This window comes from Clupea harengus, chromosome 10 (genome assembly GCF_900700415.2).
Source record: "Clupea harengus chromosome 10, Ch_v2.0.2, whole genome shotgun sequence".
Lineage (NCBI taxonomy): Eukaryota > Metazoa > Chordata > Actinopteri > Clupeiformes > Clupeidae > Clupea > Clupea harengus.
The window spans coordinates 6244552-6264189 of record NC_045161.1 but is presented as its reverse complement, the minus strand read 5'-3'; the positions used below and the strand labels follow the sequence as shown (position 1 = coordinate 6264189).

At 43.4% G+C, this 19638-nt stretch overlaps 1 protein-coding gene across 2 annotated transcripts in view; it reads right to left on the bottom strand.

Annotated features, from left to right (window-relative positions):
- Nucleotides 1-205: 205 nt before the first annotated feature.
- Nucleotides 206-19638, bottom strand: part of LOC105900989 (lisH domain-containing protein ARMC9) — a 29421-nt gene continuing 9988 nt past the window's right edge. For both annotated transcript variants that reach the window (XM_031575121.2, XM_012828376.3), the window contains 13 exons: nt 16615-16705; nt 15385-15508; nt 14972-15111; nt 14479-14555; nt 13951-14025; nt 13662-13752; nt 13239-13297; nt 12523-12621; nt 11619-11728; nt 9306-9445; nt 6396-6501; nt 4356-4525; nt 206-1682 (listed from right to left, as the gene is read on the bottom strand). In XM_031575121.2, coding sequence (XP_031430981.1) covers nt 1660-1682; nt 4356-4525; nt 6396-6501; nt 9306-9445; nt 11619-11728; nt 12523-12621; nt 13239-13297; nt 13662-13752; nt 13951-14025; nt 14479-14555; nt 14972-15111; nt 15385-15508; nt 16615-16705 — 1305 coding nt within the window. In that variant the 3' untranslated portion in view covers nt 206-1659. The remainder of the gene's footprint in view (nt 1683-4355; nt 4526-6395; nt 6502-9305; nt 9446-11618; nt 11729-12522; nt 12622-13238; nt 13298-13661; nt 13753-13950; nt 14026-14478; nt 14556-14971; nt 15112-15384; nt 15509-16614; nt 16706-19638) is intronic.

Below are 19638 nucleotides of genomic sequence, written 5' to 3'. Positions count from 1 at the left end.
TGAACACGGAGACTGATGTGTGCCAAAATTGACGTCCTCTGACTATCTGTTACATGCTAGTTGGCTCAAAAAATACCTACTCATGCCTCTAGGCTTCCTCTTGGCAGTTGGCAGAGTTGCCACTTGTCTGAAAACATCATCAATATAACCATCATGAATGAATCAATGAATCTAAGTTGCCATCATGGAACTACTTGAGACCATATATTGGACATAAGGTGTTTATTCAAATCTCTGTATTGTACCTGTACAAAAATAGCAGACATTATGGCTGGCAAAATACATGTCACATGTTAAGCAGTACCTCAAATCTATTAACAACGCATTCATATGCCTGTACAGACATTGCAGCTAGCTATGTTGTGCATCTACAAACCCATGGTGGGATTAACATTTTGCACAGTAAACAACAAACAGGAAGATACTGTAAAAATCATACAGTATGATAGACAGTGTCTCCTTTGGATATGCAATGACCACTACACCGGTAGTGCACGAGGACATGAGAGAGTTGACCAAGTCCTTTTTCACGGATTGATGCGGTTCACAAAGTTTGTCAAAAAAGCGCAGGTAACGTAAGTGATAATGCAACATAGTCAAACTTCATGGAAAATATATGTCTTCTTTCCTGTCAAATTAAATGTATGCCGGTGTTTCAAACTACTGATACTGACTGGTGGTACCATTACAGTGAAAATCAGGAAATTCATCTTAGTTTCATACTGAAACTTATATAGCATACTAGAGTTCTTCATGTCTCCAATATAGTGGAAATGGTCATACAGTAACATATGGACACGGCAGCAAAAGAAACATGAGAAAATGAACCAAAGAGGAAATCCACTCTCATTTGAGAACAATTAAATGTTATAATAATCTGCTGCACCTGCTGGGAATCACTGACTTGTTTTGAAGAGGAAACCATTAATAAAGATGAGAGAGAGAGAGAGAGAGAGAGAGAGAGAGAGAGAGAGAGAGAGAGAGCGCGAAAGAGAGCGAGAGAAACATACATAGAAGCAGCCTGGCTCTAAACAGCTGATCCAAAGATCAAACTTTATTGACACCTGAGAGTATTCAAAATCCATGAGTGAGCAAAAAGTACCAGCTTTAGTCAACACAAATGTATGGAAAACACCACTAAATTGTAAACAAAACACTTCTAATCACTGCACTCATTATGGCAATAATTAATAGAGTAAAAAATCATCGGCTGAGCAAATAAGGTGTCTTCGAATTTAATTTCGGAGGCAAGTCACATATGTAAGTAGGGGATTAACATTCTATGTAAGACATTGTCTCAGCAGAATGGAGAGAAGAAAGGTGTTGGTTGCCCGGAAAGGGCACATTGGTGGAGAGGCAGGTTGTGGAGGTGAGAGCGAAGGAGAGAGAGGGGAGAGGGTCTGGGAGGAGGAGGGAAAGTGCTTGTTGTGATTATTGCTGGAGCGTGTTGTGTTACAGGAGTTCTTCTGTTGCGGGGTCAAAAGGAGCGAGGGGGGGGGGCCCACAATCCTGGGCATTGTTCTCACCGCGCTCCCGCTCCCGCTCCCTTGTTGGCCCAGGAGGATTCTCTGCTGGGCAGACCCTGATAAGGCGCGGATGCTGTTACAGGAAGCTGGATGCTCCTCTGGAGATAGGCCTCCCCTGGTGTAAGAGACCTTTTCACTTCCTACTCGACAGGCTGCCTGGAAAGCAGAGGAACAGAGAGGGGAAAAGAGAAGTGAGTGAGGGCCGGGAAGGAAGAGAAGAGAAGAGAAGAGAAGAGAAGAGAAGAGAGAGGGATGTACAGCATATTGAACTGTTTCCTTCATTGGAAATGTAACCTGCACTAGAGTCATAGCAGCATGGGATGATCTGCACAGTTCAGTACCACCTGAGCCGTGACGTGATGTTTGTCTGTTATTATATTATGTTTTATATTATATATTATGTTATGTTTATTATATGTTATTATACAGTGGCAGTGACTCGGGCTCAGACAGAGACAGTGAGCCAACGAGTAAAGTCCTTCTATGGATCGAAGTAGGTAAGGTTGCATATGGGGCCTCAGTCAGAACAGGTATGCAAAGATTAGCAAAACATTTACAATTATGGGTACAAGCCACCCACGACGATGCGGTAACTGAAAGTCATCAATCACCAGTAAGTGTCACTGCCAACATGAACAGAAGAGCATTACGTAGCTGGCAAACACGGCGCCATCCAACAGCAAATGCAAACAATATGGACACACCTCAACCTAAAGGGTTCACGGAGTGCTCTTCTGATACTTCACAGCCACGTTAACTTCTGATTTTACAGTGACCCAGGCCGTCTGAATTACTCTTAAAAGCAAACATACATTTGATCTGAATAAGGTCCCTTTGGACCGTGTTTTCACTAGACTTGGACCCTAGATCCTACTGGAGAGATAAAAGAGCCAGACCACATGAGTTTGCTCTGTGTAATGATTCTTAAACATATTGTGGTAGCACCATCTGTCTGTACATTAGCGTAATGTAATGGGCTTTCCGGTCAGGCTTCTTGAGGCCGGAGGTAATCATTCCCAAATGCAATAAAGGGAAAGTGATGTTATCGCAACTTCTGTGGGGACCAGACCACTGTGTGGGCTACATGGGATACAGATGAAAGGAAAGAAACTCTTCTGCGAATGTAAACAGTTGGCTAGACTAGTGAGTCGGGAAGCTAGCTAAGCTAACAGCCCTGAATGACAGGAACTACAGTATGGGGATCATAACTAGGAAGGGTGTGTACACTAGGATATATATACACAATTTTCAGTTTCGAATTATAACTGACAGCATGTCATGCTTTATCTTTAGTAGTTTGCCCATTGCGTTGTGACATCAACATAATTCAAGAATGCACGACACACTGTTTGATCGTCACGTGATTCGGAAAACAGAATGTACCACCACCACCACCATCCAGTTATCACTGGGGCAGGCTGAGGCTGATCCGTAACATCATAGTAGATATCAAGCGAGAACATAGGGATCTGCTGCGGAATCATTCAAGAAAAAAAAAAAACGTCTGTGACTAGGACGTAAGATCCGGGATATGCGACATCAAATCTTTGCTTTGAGCATAAACGTCCTTATGTAACATAACTCTTCCCTTTGGAATCGGATACTCTGGGAATACCTGGCTGGTTGGTATTTAACAATGCGAGTTACAGTCAACATGCCTCCCTTTTTTCCTATTACCCATTCAACTTGTTCTCTTCCTCTCTTTCGTGCCAGGCGGAGTGTGACCAGGTAATGCTTTGCCAAGGGAAACAAAACCAATGACTGTAAACAGGAGCATGCTTTTTTTTATCGGAAGGAATTAATGAATAGGGGAAGTTTTGCAAGGGATTGTGTGAAACATGAACACAATTATAAACAATCTCACCCCACAGCAAGGGGTTATGTGAAACATGAACACAATTATAAATAATCTTACCCCACAGCAACGTTTGGCCATGTTGCATAACGGAGGGGTACTCTTGGTCTGATAATCCACAAATCTAATCTGGGTAAGGATTCACTGGGTAGCTCCTTATACATGGACTTTATATGTTTGTTTGGTTTTTTTACCTCTAGTGTAATGATAATTATCAGAATGTGAAGCCTACTAGCGTCCTAAAGTGTCCTTTAAAAAAGCATTACTTATGGCAGCTTTAAGTATTTATGAACAACAATACAGAAAAAAAAGAGCTCAATGGATCATGAAATATAATAGTTCATTCTTTATTCTTTTCATTTTCTTTATGAAGCATGACTGCCATTAACGTCATCTAACTTCTTCTGACGTCTGGTGAACAGCAACATAAGCCAGGCCTAAACACTCCTCCTCACATATTAACAGAGTAGGTGTGGGTGGGAACGATTAAACAGTTAAAGACGTTTTATTAGTATAACATTGCCACCCTACATACACCATATAGTAGGCTACTTAAAACACTTAATACAGTCTTTACTCCTTAGTAATACACTTTACTTCTTAGTAAGCATGATACAAATGGACATATGGTACATGATATGTGAATTCATTTGGGGTAAAGAGAAAGGCAGCCCAGTTGGTTTAGAGGGTGTTTCCCATTTTATCTCTTATAAAAGCCTCTAATATTTTGTAGTCTGTATACAAGTTTGAACTTGTACATATAGGTGTGGTAAGCATTTTGTGTGCATTTCATATGTGTGTGCAAATGATTGCATTGAGTGCACGAGTCAACATATTGAATGGGCGTGCATGTATATGAGTAAGCATTTGTGAACAGTAAATGTCAGGCTTGTCTATATGTGTGCATCCCCACATGTGTGTGTGTGGGTGTGTGTGTGTGTGTGAGTGTGTGAGAGTGGCAGAGAGAGACTCACTGAGTCGGTGGCTCCTTGAGGCGGACCCTGATGAGCTGGGCCGGCTGCTCTGCTGGGGCTCGGACTGGGAGAACTGGGGGGCCATGAGGGGCGAGCGCAGCTTGAGGCCCACGTCAGTGTCAGGCGTGCGTGGAATCTTGGGCCGGCTTGCAAACGCAGGGACGAACTCACTGAGAGAGAAGAGGGGGGGAGGAGGTGTAAGAGATCAGTGGCTCAGCAAAATTGCCTTCACTGATTGCCTGGCTTGAGAAAAATCAGGGAAAGTGACCCTGAAGAGCTCAGTCAGGTCTTGAGCATTGGGGACAATTTTACATTTCACTACCACTACTACGCAAAAGTGATAAATTACCAAACAAAACACAAACAAACTAACAAACAAACACATCTAACCAAACACACCAATGAGGGATGTTAAAGGAAATTTGGGAAGTAATCATCTGATATGTGCATGTTTAGGCAAGACACCACGGCTGTGAATAGATTTGCATAAACAGACTTACGGCTGTGGAAGCAGGTGAAAGGGATGTGGTTTAGAGATTTGACATGTTTCGCACTGACAAACGACATAACAGGAAGAATCAGGTCCCCCGAAATGGTACTCAATATAGAATATAAAATACAGAGCATAGATTCAATGGTTTTGAGAACTTTGCTGAAATGACAATTGTGTGACAAAAGTGTCACACAAAGACACAGATGTGGCACTTTGAAGAAAGAACGCTGAGGATTCTAGTGGTGAACTCAAAGAGAGCCTGCACACCGAAGGGTAGAGGACCGGAGAGGAGGGGAGGGGAGGGGAGGGGAGGGCCCAGAGGACCGTATGGAGCGGTAGGTATGCATTCTTTACAGAAGGCCTGCGTTCCTGTGCTGTGCCACATTTAATTAAGCCCCTGTCTCCAGGCATCATTACTACAGCAGGCCTCCTGGAGTCAGGTTCTGCCAGGAGGCTGAAGGTTGTGTGTGTGTGTGTGTGGTGGGGGGGGGGGGGGTTGAGCATCTGAATTGAGTCCTTTGTTGGGTGGCCGGTTTGAGCGCATGTCACAGATAGGCCAGTGATGGTGTTGAGGCAGAACTACACACACATACACACACAGAGAGAGAGAGAGCCCCTCCCCTGAAGAACCACTCCTACTAGGCTTTAAGATGAATGCCCCTCTTGAAGAGAGAGAGAGAGAGAGAGAGCGAGAGAGAGAGAGATATTGAGTCAGACAGAGCAGAAGACACAATTAGATTGATAGAAAGTAAAGGTGTCAGTGAGGTAGACAGAAAGACAGAGATCGCTAATAGGTGGAAAGACTGAGAGAGAGAACAGACAAAGAGCAAGGAGAAGAGATAGGGAGTGAGATATACAGGAGAGAAATGGAGGGAAAAGACGGTGGAGACAGAGAGAGAGAGAGAGAGAGAGAGAGAGAGAGAGAGAGAGAGAGAGAGAGACACAGACACAGAGAAGGCTACAGCCCTCACAGAGCCCTGCACATTCTGTGGTGGGTATGTCACCCTCTGTGAGGAATATCACACAGCGTCAGGTGGCCGCTCACGTCTGACACCACAGCGACAGGCTGGAGGTCAGCCAGCCCGGAAGGTTCTCGACCTCCAAAATAAAGCGTTCTGTGCCCCTAGCATGCATGGTGGGGGGCGTCTGTATGTGGTGTGGTGTGTGTGTGTGTGTGTGTGTGTGTGTGTGTGTGTGTGTGTTTGTGTGTTTGTATGAATGCATGCTTATAAGTGAGGTTTGACTTGTGTGGGCATTTGCACAGGTTGCATCAGTGTTTACAAGTGTGCAATTGTCTGTGTGTGTGTATGCATTCAGGACAGGAATGTGGGTGTATGGGATTGATGGGAGACATATACACCTGAGTGCAGGTGTGCATGAGTTGAAAGTAGTATTGTGTGTCTGTGGTTTGTCTGTGGTGTGTGTGTGTGGTGTGTTGGTGTGTGTGTGTGTCTGTGGTGTTTGTGTGTGGTGTGTTGGTGGGTGTGTGTGTGTGTCTGTGGTTTGTCTGTGGTGTGTGTGTGTGTGTTTAGTGATGGTGGTCCTACCTGCTGGGGTGGCCATTGCTCTCGGTGGTGGCTGGAGCAGGATGCCCCTCCACTGAGCCCTCCAGCACTGACTCCTGGGAGGAGCGCCAGCACTCCGACTCAGACACTGCAGGGAGACAAGAAATCACACATCACACATGCTGATCAACACACACACACACACACACACACACACACACACACACACACACACACACACACACACACACACACACACACACAATACTACTTTCAACTCATGCACACCTGCACTCAGGTGTATATGTCTCCCATCAATCCCATACACCCACATTCCTGTCCTGAATGCATACACACACAGATACACATCTGACGCTCCCATGTCTCCCATCAAAAGCAGATCTAGCATTTAAACCACACTAGGTGTTTGACTGTCTCTGAACAAGCATGCCCCCCCCCCCGCCCCACACACACACACACACACACACTTCCAACACAAGTAAAGAAGAGCAGGACAAGTTTATCATCATCATGTCATAAGTTTGTTCCTGATGCATATGTGACGCTAGGGATATAGCCAGTTTCTTTTTCAAAAATGCATTTTGATTGTCAGCCATTCAAGTAATGTACAAACTGCAAGGTCAAAATCTCAGTCAATGCAAACAGTTTTACTTTGGGGGGGGGGTAGATAAGAGCAAAGCTTGGATTAAGTCTTGGCAGAGATATTGAAACTGAAAGAGTCTGCTGGTTCTTTGACGAATTCCCTGTTGAAGTCGCCAAGGCCCGTACTTGTTCAAGTTAGCTCGTACAGAGTAAGAGAACTGTGGAAGACGGCTTAGCGAAATAACGCGTTTATTCAAACACTAGCCACAGTTACCTCGGCACAACACGCAGTCTTCTTCTGCGAGGAAAGGTCTTTGTTACGAGGACAGTCTTCTCTATACATTACAGAAATTTACAAACATTTAAAGTGTAGAATTAACAAGACATAATGTTAGGGGAAGGAGTGGGTGTGTCTGGAGGTCAAAGTAGGGAGTGTGCTTGACCAAGGGCTATGGCCATATAGATGCTAATATGTTTGGCTTAAACCACCTTGTCGTGGCTGTAGACAAAGGCCAACAATCAGGGTCTAATAGCTCTAGCTAGAAGACACACAAAAGCCAGGATCCATGTCTGATGACTCTCGACATAGACAAAAGCCCAGGAGCCAATCCTGATGGGGGGGTGGTGGTGGTGGGGGTGGGGGTGGGGGGGTGATCGCTGCTCGATCACTTCCTCTGGCTACTGGAACAGACCCTTGAGAGACTCCGGAGGGGCCTGAACTGATGCCTTGGAGCAGGCGGATGCTGTCACTGCAGCTGATGCACTGCGTCACTGCTTTCCAACACTGACTGTGGCTTTAGGGGAGAATCCGCTGCATCATCTGGCGCAGACACACTCCTCACCCCCGTGACGCCATTAACACACACCCAGCACTGCCAGAAGCTTGAGCTCAGTCCATCTTCATGCCAGAGTGTCAAATGCCCTCCAGGACTACCGCTACGTCAATGACATCAGCTCAAGGACAAGAGGGAACAGAATGAAAAAGCCCAGCAGCAGCAGCCGCCCCTTCAGTGAGAGCGAGTATGAGGACCAAAACGGGTCGGCACAGTGATCAAAGGGACACTATCCAAAATCAATATCAGGCGACTGAGCATATTACACTTTATGTGATTTATTTGGCAAATACACTGCAAAATCACTTCCACTCTTGGGAGAAACACATTTTCTTCTTCTTTCCTGAAATAAAATGTCTTCTCTTTCCCTTTCTAGCACTTTCTCTTGTCACTTCCTGTGTCTTTCTCCCTCATCAGCTGTTTCTCCAAGAGTGAATACAGAGGAGTAAGGTGTTGCCTTCAACATCTAAAACTGACAGTTGTGTTCTGCGGGGAGAAACTGCTTATTCAGAGGCAGTTCAAAGGGAGTGGGCACAGGGAGTGAGCAAAACAAATCACTTCTAAAGGCCAGTCCAGGAACTTCCCTAACCCAGGGGCTCTGGGCATCAAAAGAGTCCCTATCCTAAAGTGCAAACTATGAAGCCGTGAAGAAAGGCACTTTACCGGAAAGCTCCAACAGGCGGATATTAAAATCTTGTTACAGGGGGGAAAAAGTTAAAAAGGAACTGGCAACCACACTACAATGTAAATGATGAAATCTTTCCCCAGCCATGCTCTCCCTCATATTAAAACTTGTGATACATCTGCATTTCTTCTATGTAATGAATACAGACAGAATTGAGGCAGAATATATACAACTTACACAATAGTTATACAATAGTTTCCTTTTAACTAATTTGACAACCTCGAACATTTGCATGTGGATAAATAGGCCTTCCATGAACAAGATACATGTTGCTCTATAACCTGAAAGCCAGAAAGTTGATTTCTTCACCAAATGTTTAAAGAACACGTCTATATCTGTGCCACAAACCACCAAAATGAACATGCTGTTGTTTAGTGTCAACAGATTCACGTACACCTTTACTTGGAGAAGTGGCAGGATGTGTGACATAAGCCACGCTAAATAAGACTTGACCACAGTGTGCTATAATAATAATAATAATAATAAACTTTATTTGTATCGCACCTTTCATGTAAAACAATGCAACTCAAAGTGCGAACATAAAGTAAACCTATAACGTCAGTTTATACTGCTCTGCATCAGAGGTGTGGTGTGAGACATGAAAGAGTGAGAGTCGTGTGGGATGTCAACGGTGAAAGTGAACTGTTGAAGGGAGTGTAGAGGAGTGTTGTAAAATGCGTTGAGGGTGAAGTGTCAGGTGGGGGAGTGGGGTAGGCGTGAGGTGTTAGGTGGGGTCGGGGGTGGTGTGAGGTTATGTTACTGAAGGTTACTGAAGTGCGTACTGAGGGTGTGAGGTGTGTTTCTAGCGGTGAAGGCGTGGCGCTGACGTACCGAGAGTGCGCTGCAGCGAGTCTGAGGTGCTGGGTCGGCTGCCGCTTCTCGTAGGGGGGCGGGAGTTGTATCTGGACAGGGGGAGGCTCTCTCGGCTGCGCTGCCTGCTGAGGGGGTCGTCTCCTTCTCGCCTGGACTCTCTGGAAAGAGAGAGAAAGAAAGGGAGAGATATTAAAATAGGCAGCTAACTTTCAATGGCACAGAGACGTTCTTTTCCAGTATCTTCCCAACCTGTGGATTCAAAATAAGGTTTGGGGGGGGGGGGGGGGGGGCGGCACTGTGGTGCAAGCCGATAAGCCCCCCATTTCAGAATCAGAATGGGATTTATTTACGGGCTACATTGCCCGCGGGGACACAGGTTCAAGTCTGGCCTGCTGTCGTTTCCCGGTCCCCTCCCCACCTCTTCTCCGCCTCGCTTCCTGTCATAACACTTCACTGTCCTGTCCAAATAAAGGCATAAAAAAGCCCAAAAACCAATCTTTAAAAAAATTAAAAATAATTAAAATAAGGTTTTGATTTAAAGTTTTGACTGAGCGTGAGTGAATGTAAACCCACCTAATGTTGTTGTAAGGGATTCCTCCATAATGAATAAGGCGGCTTGCTTGCCATTACACAACTGAAATGTTGTGTTGCAGGGTTACACACATTATACTTTTCATGCACCACTGGCCTTATGTTTAAACTGTTCAGTCCAGCATAGAACACTGGCAGACTCTCTGGACTACTTCTCAACCTCCAACTCGGCAGTTATGAGAGCAGTTGTATTATTTCGAAGTATGGATTCAATCCAGCTCAAGCCGCTGCCTTCGTCTCAGTGTGGTCCCAGAGTACCTGTGACCCTCTCCAGCCTTTTCATCAGGACAAGAACAGGCACTTAAGCATCATAACAATCACTGGCGCTCCACAAAAGTTAAGAGACTGTGCGGCCTGAGCATCAGATTTTGTATTATTTCGGAGTATGGATTCAATCCAGCTCAAGCCGCTGCCCCGTCTCAGTTTGGTCCCAGAGTACCTGTGACCCTCTACAGCCTTTTCATCAGGACAAGTACAGGCACTTAGGCATCATAACAATCACTGGCGCTCCACAAAAGGCCCACAAACTCTTGGCCATTGTTCCCCCCATCGAGTCAGTGAGGCCAGTCACTAACAAAGCGCTGGGGAACCTGACACAGGCCATTGTGGGATTTGAGGGCAGCCTTGCTGACCTCAATATGGCACTGCACACCCTTAACTGATGGATGGGATTTCTGACAAAGTGCTCATGACAAGGATCCTAAAAAGAAAGGGCCGACTACATGTGCATGTAACAAAGACAGTAACATTCAAAATGGCCGAAGTAATATTATTCATAGAATACCCTGCAGGAATGGATACCGTTCCAGATAGACTCTTGGCAGTGGCAATTCTGCCACTTTAATGTTATGTTTGATTTCTTAGGGGGTGTTAACAGCGGAGCACTTTTTTTGTCTCTAAAACATGAGGCATGTTGCTAATAGTTGCCTAGTGGAAATAACACCAGGTGGAGACTTGTAGCGTGTGTTGTTGTTGCTATGATACGTTATAGTTAGCTAGATAGTTAGCTACCTTGCATAGCATAGACGGGTAGCTAAGGAACGACCCATTGTTGAAAAAAAGAAAATGTGACCAAATATTTAACCTTGAGCACCTAGCAAATTGTTTCTTTTTCTACTTGTACCTCGCTCAAATAGATGCGAGGCATGACGCAACGGTCTAACCTTTCCATAGTTGCGTCAAACAATTGAATTTGAGAGCTTGGGAGGTGAAAAAAGCGTCTGACTGTGAACTTGAACTTATCATAAAGGTAAGGCAACCTTGAAGCATGCCAGACCAGGTCCAATATCTGCCTTTTGTTGATGCAAGAGACATAGTGGAGCGATAAGATCAAATGACCCGTCACAAAAGGTGGGAATGAATGTCCATACCACCAGCAATGATTCACCATAGCAGCTGGCTTTGTTTCACAGGACTCTGAGCAGCAGAACTTACTTAAGTGAGGTCACACATCTCTGTGCTGTTTTGTATGGGTCACTGGTGTTTCCGCCAACCATTTAAAGGATAACTGAGTATGTGTGTGTGTGTGTGTGTGTGTGTGTGTTTGAGCTTCTGTGTGGCAATTATAGAGGGTGGCAATTACAGTGTCACTGGGAATATGTTACTTTTAAAATATGATAACAATGGCATCACAGGCAAGTCTGAGATTTACATTAGAGACAACGGAGATGAAATAACATTTCCTCCTCTGTTATCATACACTGATTGTGTGTGTGTCTGTGTGTGTGTGTGTGTCCTTACACTGTGTTTCGATGGGAGCTTGGTGTGACTGGCCGTTGTAAGGGTTCGTCCACGCTCTGACCTGCAGGCGGACCTGACCTCCTCTTTGTCTTCGCCATGTTCGTCATGATCTAGAAAACATTCCAAATCCTCTGTCACATATGTCCTCACTCTACAATCATTCAGCAGATCCACTGACAGCCCGAGGGGTCAGACTGTAGACCAAATCTTTGGGTTTGGGTTATACAATGACACGGCATTCAAAAGAGTCCCTGGGGTGTGGAACTGTGTGTGTGTGTGTGAGGGGTTTGACTTGAACTTGAAAAAGTTCTTACCATACAAAACAATTCATAACTGCCACAGACAACATGAATGCAAAAACTGCACACTGATAGAATGTTTAACTGTTGTTTAATTGTATGTTTAATTACTTGTCCATTCTATCGTTACACATGTGATGATGTAAAATATTAAGACGAAGTTTACCAGTCAAGTTTAAGTAATGTAGGAGAAGCCAATTTTAAGCTGGGCATTGATAAATTCAAAATAAGTTGTCTTTTTGTGTGTGTGTGATGGGAAATCTAATTCAACCAACTCAATTCAATTTTCTTCTTCCCCTTCAGGTTGCTCTCCGTTTCAAGCTGGCATTAGGTCTACGCATTTATACTGCACACTGATGATACACACCACGTCCGGATATGTCCTGATAACATATGATCTTATATGAACTTGAAATGTAGCTTTATATGTAAACATCAGCGTGCGTATTAGGCTTATTGTGTGAACTCCCTGGCTAATTTAAAATGATTCACATTCATCAATTGTTGCATAACAGCTTTTTCAACATCTAAAGCTAAACTTGTTTCTACGCACGGATAAACAAATGAGCCCCATTGTAATAGCTACATTGTAGTAGCTGTCCTACCCCCAGGTACTCTATCGTGAGTAAGGACTCTCCGGAAAGTTCTTTTGGCTGTGGCTGGAGCACTTCCTCTTTGTCCAGATCTGCCTCCATTGCATCCTCCTGTTCAAACAGAGATTTAAAAAGAATGAAGCGCCTGGTATGTCTCACTGTGAGGCAACAATAGAGAATGTATGGCCAAAGCTCAAAAATAATAGCAGTCAGATAGGTCCTGAGGCACTGGATTTAGTGAGTGAACTAACTTTGACAATACCATTCCATGCAATCCCAGAGCTTTTGTGTCAATTCTGTGTCTTTAAAAGCAAACTTCGTCTTTGTCTTTGAAGAAAGCCAATATTTTGAAAAATGAATAGTCTACACAATGGTAGTGAATTATACTATTCCTCAATAGTAAGCACAAACATGCACACAAAAATGCGTGCACATACACAGATACACACGGAGTTGAGTAACAGAGCATTGTTCTAGTAGTCATGTTGTTGTTTTTTTTTTATCTTCTGACCCAGTTTTAAGAAGAATCAAATCTCCATACCCAACTGCCAGGTGGTCGACACCTTATATCTGTGTCATGGAGAGATTGCCATCAACCCCTTTGGGAGAGGATCACAGAGAATATCTCTCTCCCTCTGTAAACAATCCTCATCCTCTCATCCTTCCTCTCCTGTCTGAGGGGTTACTGGTGTGGGTCAGGTGTTTTGAAAACAAAAAACCTTCCTCACCTCGTCGTCGTCTTCCTCCTCTTCGTCGTCTGACTCGGACCCATCTTCCATGGCGTCCCCTGGGAGGCCACGAGCACACAGAGAGACAAAGGTGAGTGTGGAGTAGGAGTATCAGTAACACAAAGATAAATCAGCTACAGTAACTAGTTATTGATACCTTTGATCCCTAAGACATTAAGCCCTATCTCTATTTTATTGCCTGCTGACTAGATAGCATGATTGGATAGATGTGTCAGAAGTCAAGTACACATCAGTCACATAAATCAATAATAAATAATAAATCAATCAACCCAGGTAATCAAAATTCTGCTACTGTCAGCACAGTCTGCTAACTGAACTGTGTTTGGTCACAGTAATATATTGTCAGTGAAACACATTTGTATTCTGTGGTCATGGAGACATATGGAGACTGGTGAAACCTACCTGAATTGAGCTGTTTGATGATGAACTCTATCTGTCTGTTGAGCTCTGGGTTCTCCTCTTTGCTATAGCAACAAAGGATCTCCTCCATACTCTGTCAAAACACAGGAGAAACATACGGCACTTTGTTTCAATACCTCATGTTAATCTGCAGATCCATTTGTGTGGATGTACTGTATGAGCAAAATGTGAGGTTGCTTATGAATGTGAATATGGCCATCCATCCTTCTCATTCACAGTAAAGTAATTCATCAAGAGAGATGGTCTGTACGGATAATGTGACTTTACTCACCATTTCTCTGGCTGCCTCACGCACAGCAGAGATACCCAGTATGCTATACAAGGCTCCATTCACATAAGGCCGGATCTGCCATAGAACACACATGTACAGAATAAAGGTTACATAATTGCCTAACATAATTGTTTTATTTCACCGTGATCGTTACAATCTGTGTAAACGACTACCAAGGAATTATTTCTTTGTGGTACTAAAAAAAGCCAGATTACCCAATAGGTGAGGCTACGCCACAATGTTTACTTACTCTTTTTTAAATAATACGCACATCCACATACAATACCCAGAGTACACACACCAGTGGCTGCCTTTGATGCAAACCAGACTCTGCAAATTGACATTAGGCTGGGTTCTTTTTAAAGGCCAAGCGGATTCTCAAACAATCGTAGGAAAGTGACAATTGACACATACAGATAGACCAAGTCACACACATACACATAAATAAATATAGCCACAGCCATGTGGACACAATAGGTGTGTCCCTATACATGTGGTCTTCCTAAGGGATAAAGCTCTGGCATTTACCTCATGGTTCTCATGTCCCAGGAGGTCAGTCAGAACCTTCAGCACATGTTTGGCATTCTCTGCACACCTTCTTTTACCTGCAGGCACACACACACACACACACACACACACACACACACCACGATGGTCTCTTAATTGAACTCATGGAAAACACACTTCAAATATTTTGGTTTTAATAATAATATGGGAACTTGGCACCTTGGATGTGATTATAGTGATTTTTCAAGTGAACTTATGTGTGCGGGCCAACTCAAAAAATCTTCAGAATCAGTTACAAGAGTGGGAAGCAATACAATGTAAAATCAGTGGCAGCATATCAAGACTCTGCCCCAGGTGACACATAATTCTCTACTTTGGCTAAACTTTTCATATTTTACACACAAATACAAATACTAAGGGACACACACACACACACACACACACACACACACACACACTCCCAGTCTTTTTTCTGCCAGTGCAAAACAGGAAGCGATGGGGACGGAGCCTCTACCTTGTGTGCGCAGGCACAGGTTCATGAGCAGGGCCACGGCGTACTCCAGCGTGTAGTCCGTCAGGCAGTCTGAGTCATGGAGCTCGTCCACCAGCGAGCCAATCAGACCTTCCCTGATCATGGCTGTCTGCTGGGCCCTCCTGTGAGGAGCCAATCAAAGAGGGAAGATGTAAGGGACTGACATGTCAGGAATCTCAGGAATGAAGATCACTCCGATATGTTATGTAAATAAACAGGCAAAAAAAGCTTTATCAAAAATGATTCTGTCCAGATAGACAGAATCAGAGAATGGCCGTAGAGCATAGTCAGAGAGTATGGTGGCTGAGTAAGGCAATGATGCCAGCTTTAGTAACGCCATGGATTCAATCAGCTTTAGTAATGTCACGGATTCTAGCCCTAACCCTAGCGCTAACCTGAGGCTGAGTTTCTGTAAGGCTCCCAGGACGTTCTCTCTGGTCAGCGAGTCCTTCTCCTCTGATTTCAGGGAGTCCAGAAGAGTCTTCAGCAGTGAGGGGATCTGAGACAGGTACATGCGGCCTAGAGAGGGGAAGACACACGTGTTCAAATTAACAGTAAGGGTCACAACATATAACCCCCCCCCCCCCCCCCCCCCCCCCCCCCGGATTTACTACAGCTCAGACAACAGAGAGTTTTCCACTTTTAAAATGGAAAGGTTGATAGTTTTGTTCCTAACCTGTACCTGTTAGTTTTAGAATAGATTTCAAGGTTCTCCTACTAGTCTATAAATCACTCCATAGTCATGCACCTGAATATATAACAGACATGCTCTCAAGGTACACACCCAGTAGATCCCTGAGGTCCTCCGGCACTGAACTTCTAACAGTTCCAAAAGCCAGGACAAAGAGACATGGGGAAGCAGCTTTTAGTTTCTATGCCCCCAACCTTTGGAACACTCTGCCAGAATACCTAAGAATGGCCGAAACGGTTGAAACCTTTAAACATGCACTTAAGACATACCTCTTTGATCTCGCTTATCACTCACTGTAAAATGTATTTAACATTTATGGAACATTTATTTATTTACTTATTTCTGTCTCTTTACAAGTATTTGTACCCCCCCCAGCAGCTGTCTCTTAGTTTGACGATAACTGTGCTGAGCAGTCCTTTATGGTGCCAGTGCGGTTAGTACGTAATTTCCTGTTCATTTATCTCTGGCAAAATCTGTGTCTTTTTATAAGTGTTTTGTAACTTGTAAAATGTATTTATTTAACATTAATGTAACATTTATTTATTTAAATTTAAATTTATTTAAATGTATTTATTTACTTATCTGTGTCTCTTTACAAGTGTTTGTAACACCCCCCCCCCAGCAGCTTAGTTTGACGATGACCGTGCTGAGTAGTCCTTTACGGTGCCAGTGCGGTTAGTACGTTTATTTTATTTTATTCATTTATCTCTTGAAAATCTGTGTGTTTTTTTTTTTTTTTTACAAGTGTTTGTAAACCCCCCCCCCCCCCCCCCTTTTCTTTCCTACTGTGAGGCGCATTGTGTTACTTCCTTGTATGAAATGCGCCGTACAAATAAAGTTTGATTTGATTTGATTTGATTTGATCTGTAACAAACACTGGTTGGATGACCTAATGACCTCTCATGAGCGGCCAGGTCCTCAGTTACTGACTTACCATCTGACAGGGAGGCGAAGGCATTGATGAGTCGGGCCACGTACTGACGGACAATCTCATTTCTTGACTTCATCAGGTGAAGCACAGCTTTCTGCAAACACAGGTAGAACTGAAGTTATAATAACCATCAACTTACAGGTTTAAGCATAAAAGACTTTTCCCCACTTTTTATCAATATTGTAATTGTGTGCAAGTGTGGTTGTGTGTTCCACGTGCGCTTCCTGTTTGTGTGTAGTTCCCATAATTCTGTGTGTTCTCTAGTGATGTTCATTTTATGATTGATGATTGAATTTAGAATGTATTCACGCTCCCTTTTGTGTTCATGTCAGCGTGTGCTTTCTGTTAGCAATTAGAGTCAGTGTGTTGTGCACAACTGCCCTGGTGTCATGTTCGTCACGTCTTAGCGTCTTTGTCTACCCTTGCCCTGAAAGGTTTTTCAAGGGTATTCTAAATGTCACATGACATGTCGCCGACACTTCTGACGAGATGTTTGGAAAGCGTTTGTGTTGTTGTTTTGGTTTGGCAAACGTATGTAATATATAACACAGTGGAATAGTGGCCAATGCTCAGTCTCATTGAGCTGTTCATCTGAGTCCCAAGTCCACTGAGGTCAAATAGACTTAAGGTAAGGGGCGAGGAATAACAAGAAATGCAATTGGGATCTGCGAAAAGACTCACTTCAGAATGTAGGAATACATTCGGAAGTCATTTTCCACTTATTTGAAAAATGACCCTTATCTGTATATTAATGTAGAATTTCACATGCACTCTGACAATAATCTAAAACCCAGTGGTGAAGCCCGTAAAAGAGGATTGTTAGAACTGTACAGGTGACGTGAAGTGATACTAAATGCATTCACAAGGACATTTAAGGACACTGATTTTGTCCCATAGTGTTCTCCAAAAGGAAAGAAGCTAGGTAAAGATTAAATCCAATTACTGTACTTCTACCCTACACCCTTGTCTATTGTATAGCATTGAAAGCTACGTAAACGTCAGAGTGCTTTAGCGTCCCATATGGATTACCTGCTGTGTGGCACAGGGAACAGTGACAATAGGCTGGGACCTTTAGCTTACAAAACCCCCTTTTGATTTTGCAGCTTCAGGTAATGTGCAGAAAGACTAAATGTGAAGAGGGATGCATACAAAGGGAAATAAACACCAAAACAAAGAAGATTCCAGAATCCTCTGAGTCAGTAAATCCCAGTTTTACCTCCAGACATACAGTGCCCTCCACAATTATTGGCACCCCTAGTGAATATGAGCAAAACAGGCTATAAAAAAATATGTCTTTGCTGTTTATCCTTTTGGTCTTTAACTCAAAATATTCACAAAAATCTTATCTTTTCATTGAAGTAAAATTATTGAAAGAAAAAGAAAACTGTTGACATTAAATAAATATGTTTCCCCAAAACATGTGTGCCACAATTATTGGCACCCCTAGAAAAATCTTATAATTAAAATCTAACTGAAGTATATTTCCAGTCATGTTTTACATTTTTAAGTTCACCTGTTTGATAAGGAACTCTTAAGAGGTCAACCATGACTTCCTGTTCCACTGGCGTACAAATATGAGGTGACACAGGCCAAATTCCGTTAGTCATTCATCACTATGGGAAAGACCCAAGAACACAGTGGCAATGTGCGACGGAAAGTTGTGGAGCTGCACAAATCAAGAAATGGACACAAGAAAATCTCTAAAGAGTTGAAAATACCAATTTCCACTATCATGGAAATAATTAAGAAGTTTAAAGCGACAGGAGATGTTAAGAATCAGCCTGGAAGAGGACGTGTGTGTACATTGACCCCACGCACCGTGAGGAGGATGGTTCGACTGGAAAAATTGGAGAATTGTAGAGGTGAGTTGAGTCTTGAGGTCAGAAAGTCTCCAAAACTACCATCAGACACCACCTACATCACCACAAGTTGTTTTGGAGGGTTGCCAGAAAAAAGCCTCTGCTGTCAATCAACTACAAACTAAAGCGCCTAAAGTTTGTCAAATGTAAGTCAGACTTTCAATGGGGCTGAGTTATATGGTCAGATGAGACCAAAATAAAGCTTTTTGGCAACAAACATCAAAGGTGGGTTTGGCGTAGACAGAAAGATAGCCATACAGAAAAGACCCCCATACCCAATGTGAAATATAGTGGCGGATCTTTGATGTTGTGGGGCTGTTTTTCTTCCAAAGGCCCTGGACATCTTGTTAGGATACATGGTATCATGGACTCCATCAAATACCAGCAGATATTAAATGAAAACCTAATAGCCCCCTCAAGTAAGCTTAAAATGGGCTGTGGTTGGACCTTCCAGCAGGTCAATGATCCGAAGCACACCTCAAAATCAACACAAAAATGGTTCCCCGACCGCAGAATAAAGGTTTTGCCATGGCCATCACAGTCCCCCGACCTAAACCCCATATAAAATCTGTGGGATGAGCTGAAGCCGAGTCTACAAACGTTGACCTCAGAATCTGAAGGATCTGGAGAGATACTGCATGTAGGAATGGTCTCAGATCCCGTGCCATGTGTTCACCAACCTCATCACGCATTATAGGAGAAGACTCAGAGCTGTTATCTTGGCAAAGGGAGGCTGCACAAAACATTCAATTAAGGGGTGCCAATAATTGTGGCACACATGTTTTGGGGAAAAATATTTATTTAATGTCAACAGTTTTTTTTTCTTTCAATAGTTTTACTTCAATGAAAAGGTAAGATTTTTGTGAATATTTTGAGTGAAAGACCAAGAGGATAAACAGCAAAGACATATTTTTTTATAGCCTGTTTTGTTCATATTCACTAGGGGTGCCAATAATTGTGGAGGGCACTGTATGTGGTTACTGAGGACAAGCGACCCGTATCTGTTCTGAGATGGCAAAGAGTGAACGCTTTTATTTTCCTCAAGAAATGACCCTATTTGTTCTGTGGTGCCAGGATGGCTGGTCACATCGTGGTTGATATATATAGGAAAGCCCAAGTTTGCCCTCAGATTGAGAACGAATGAAGACAGAATGAAATCGATGATAAC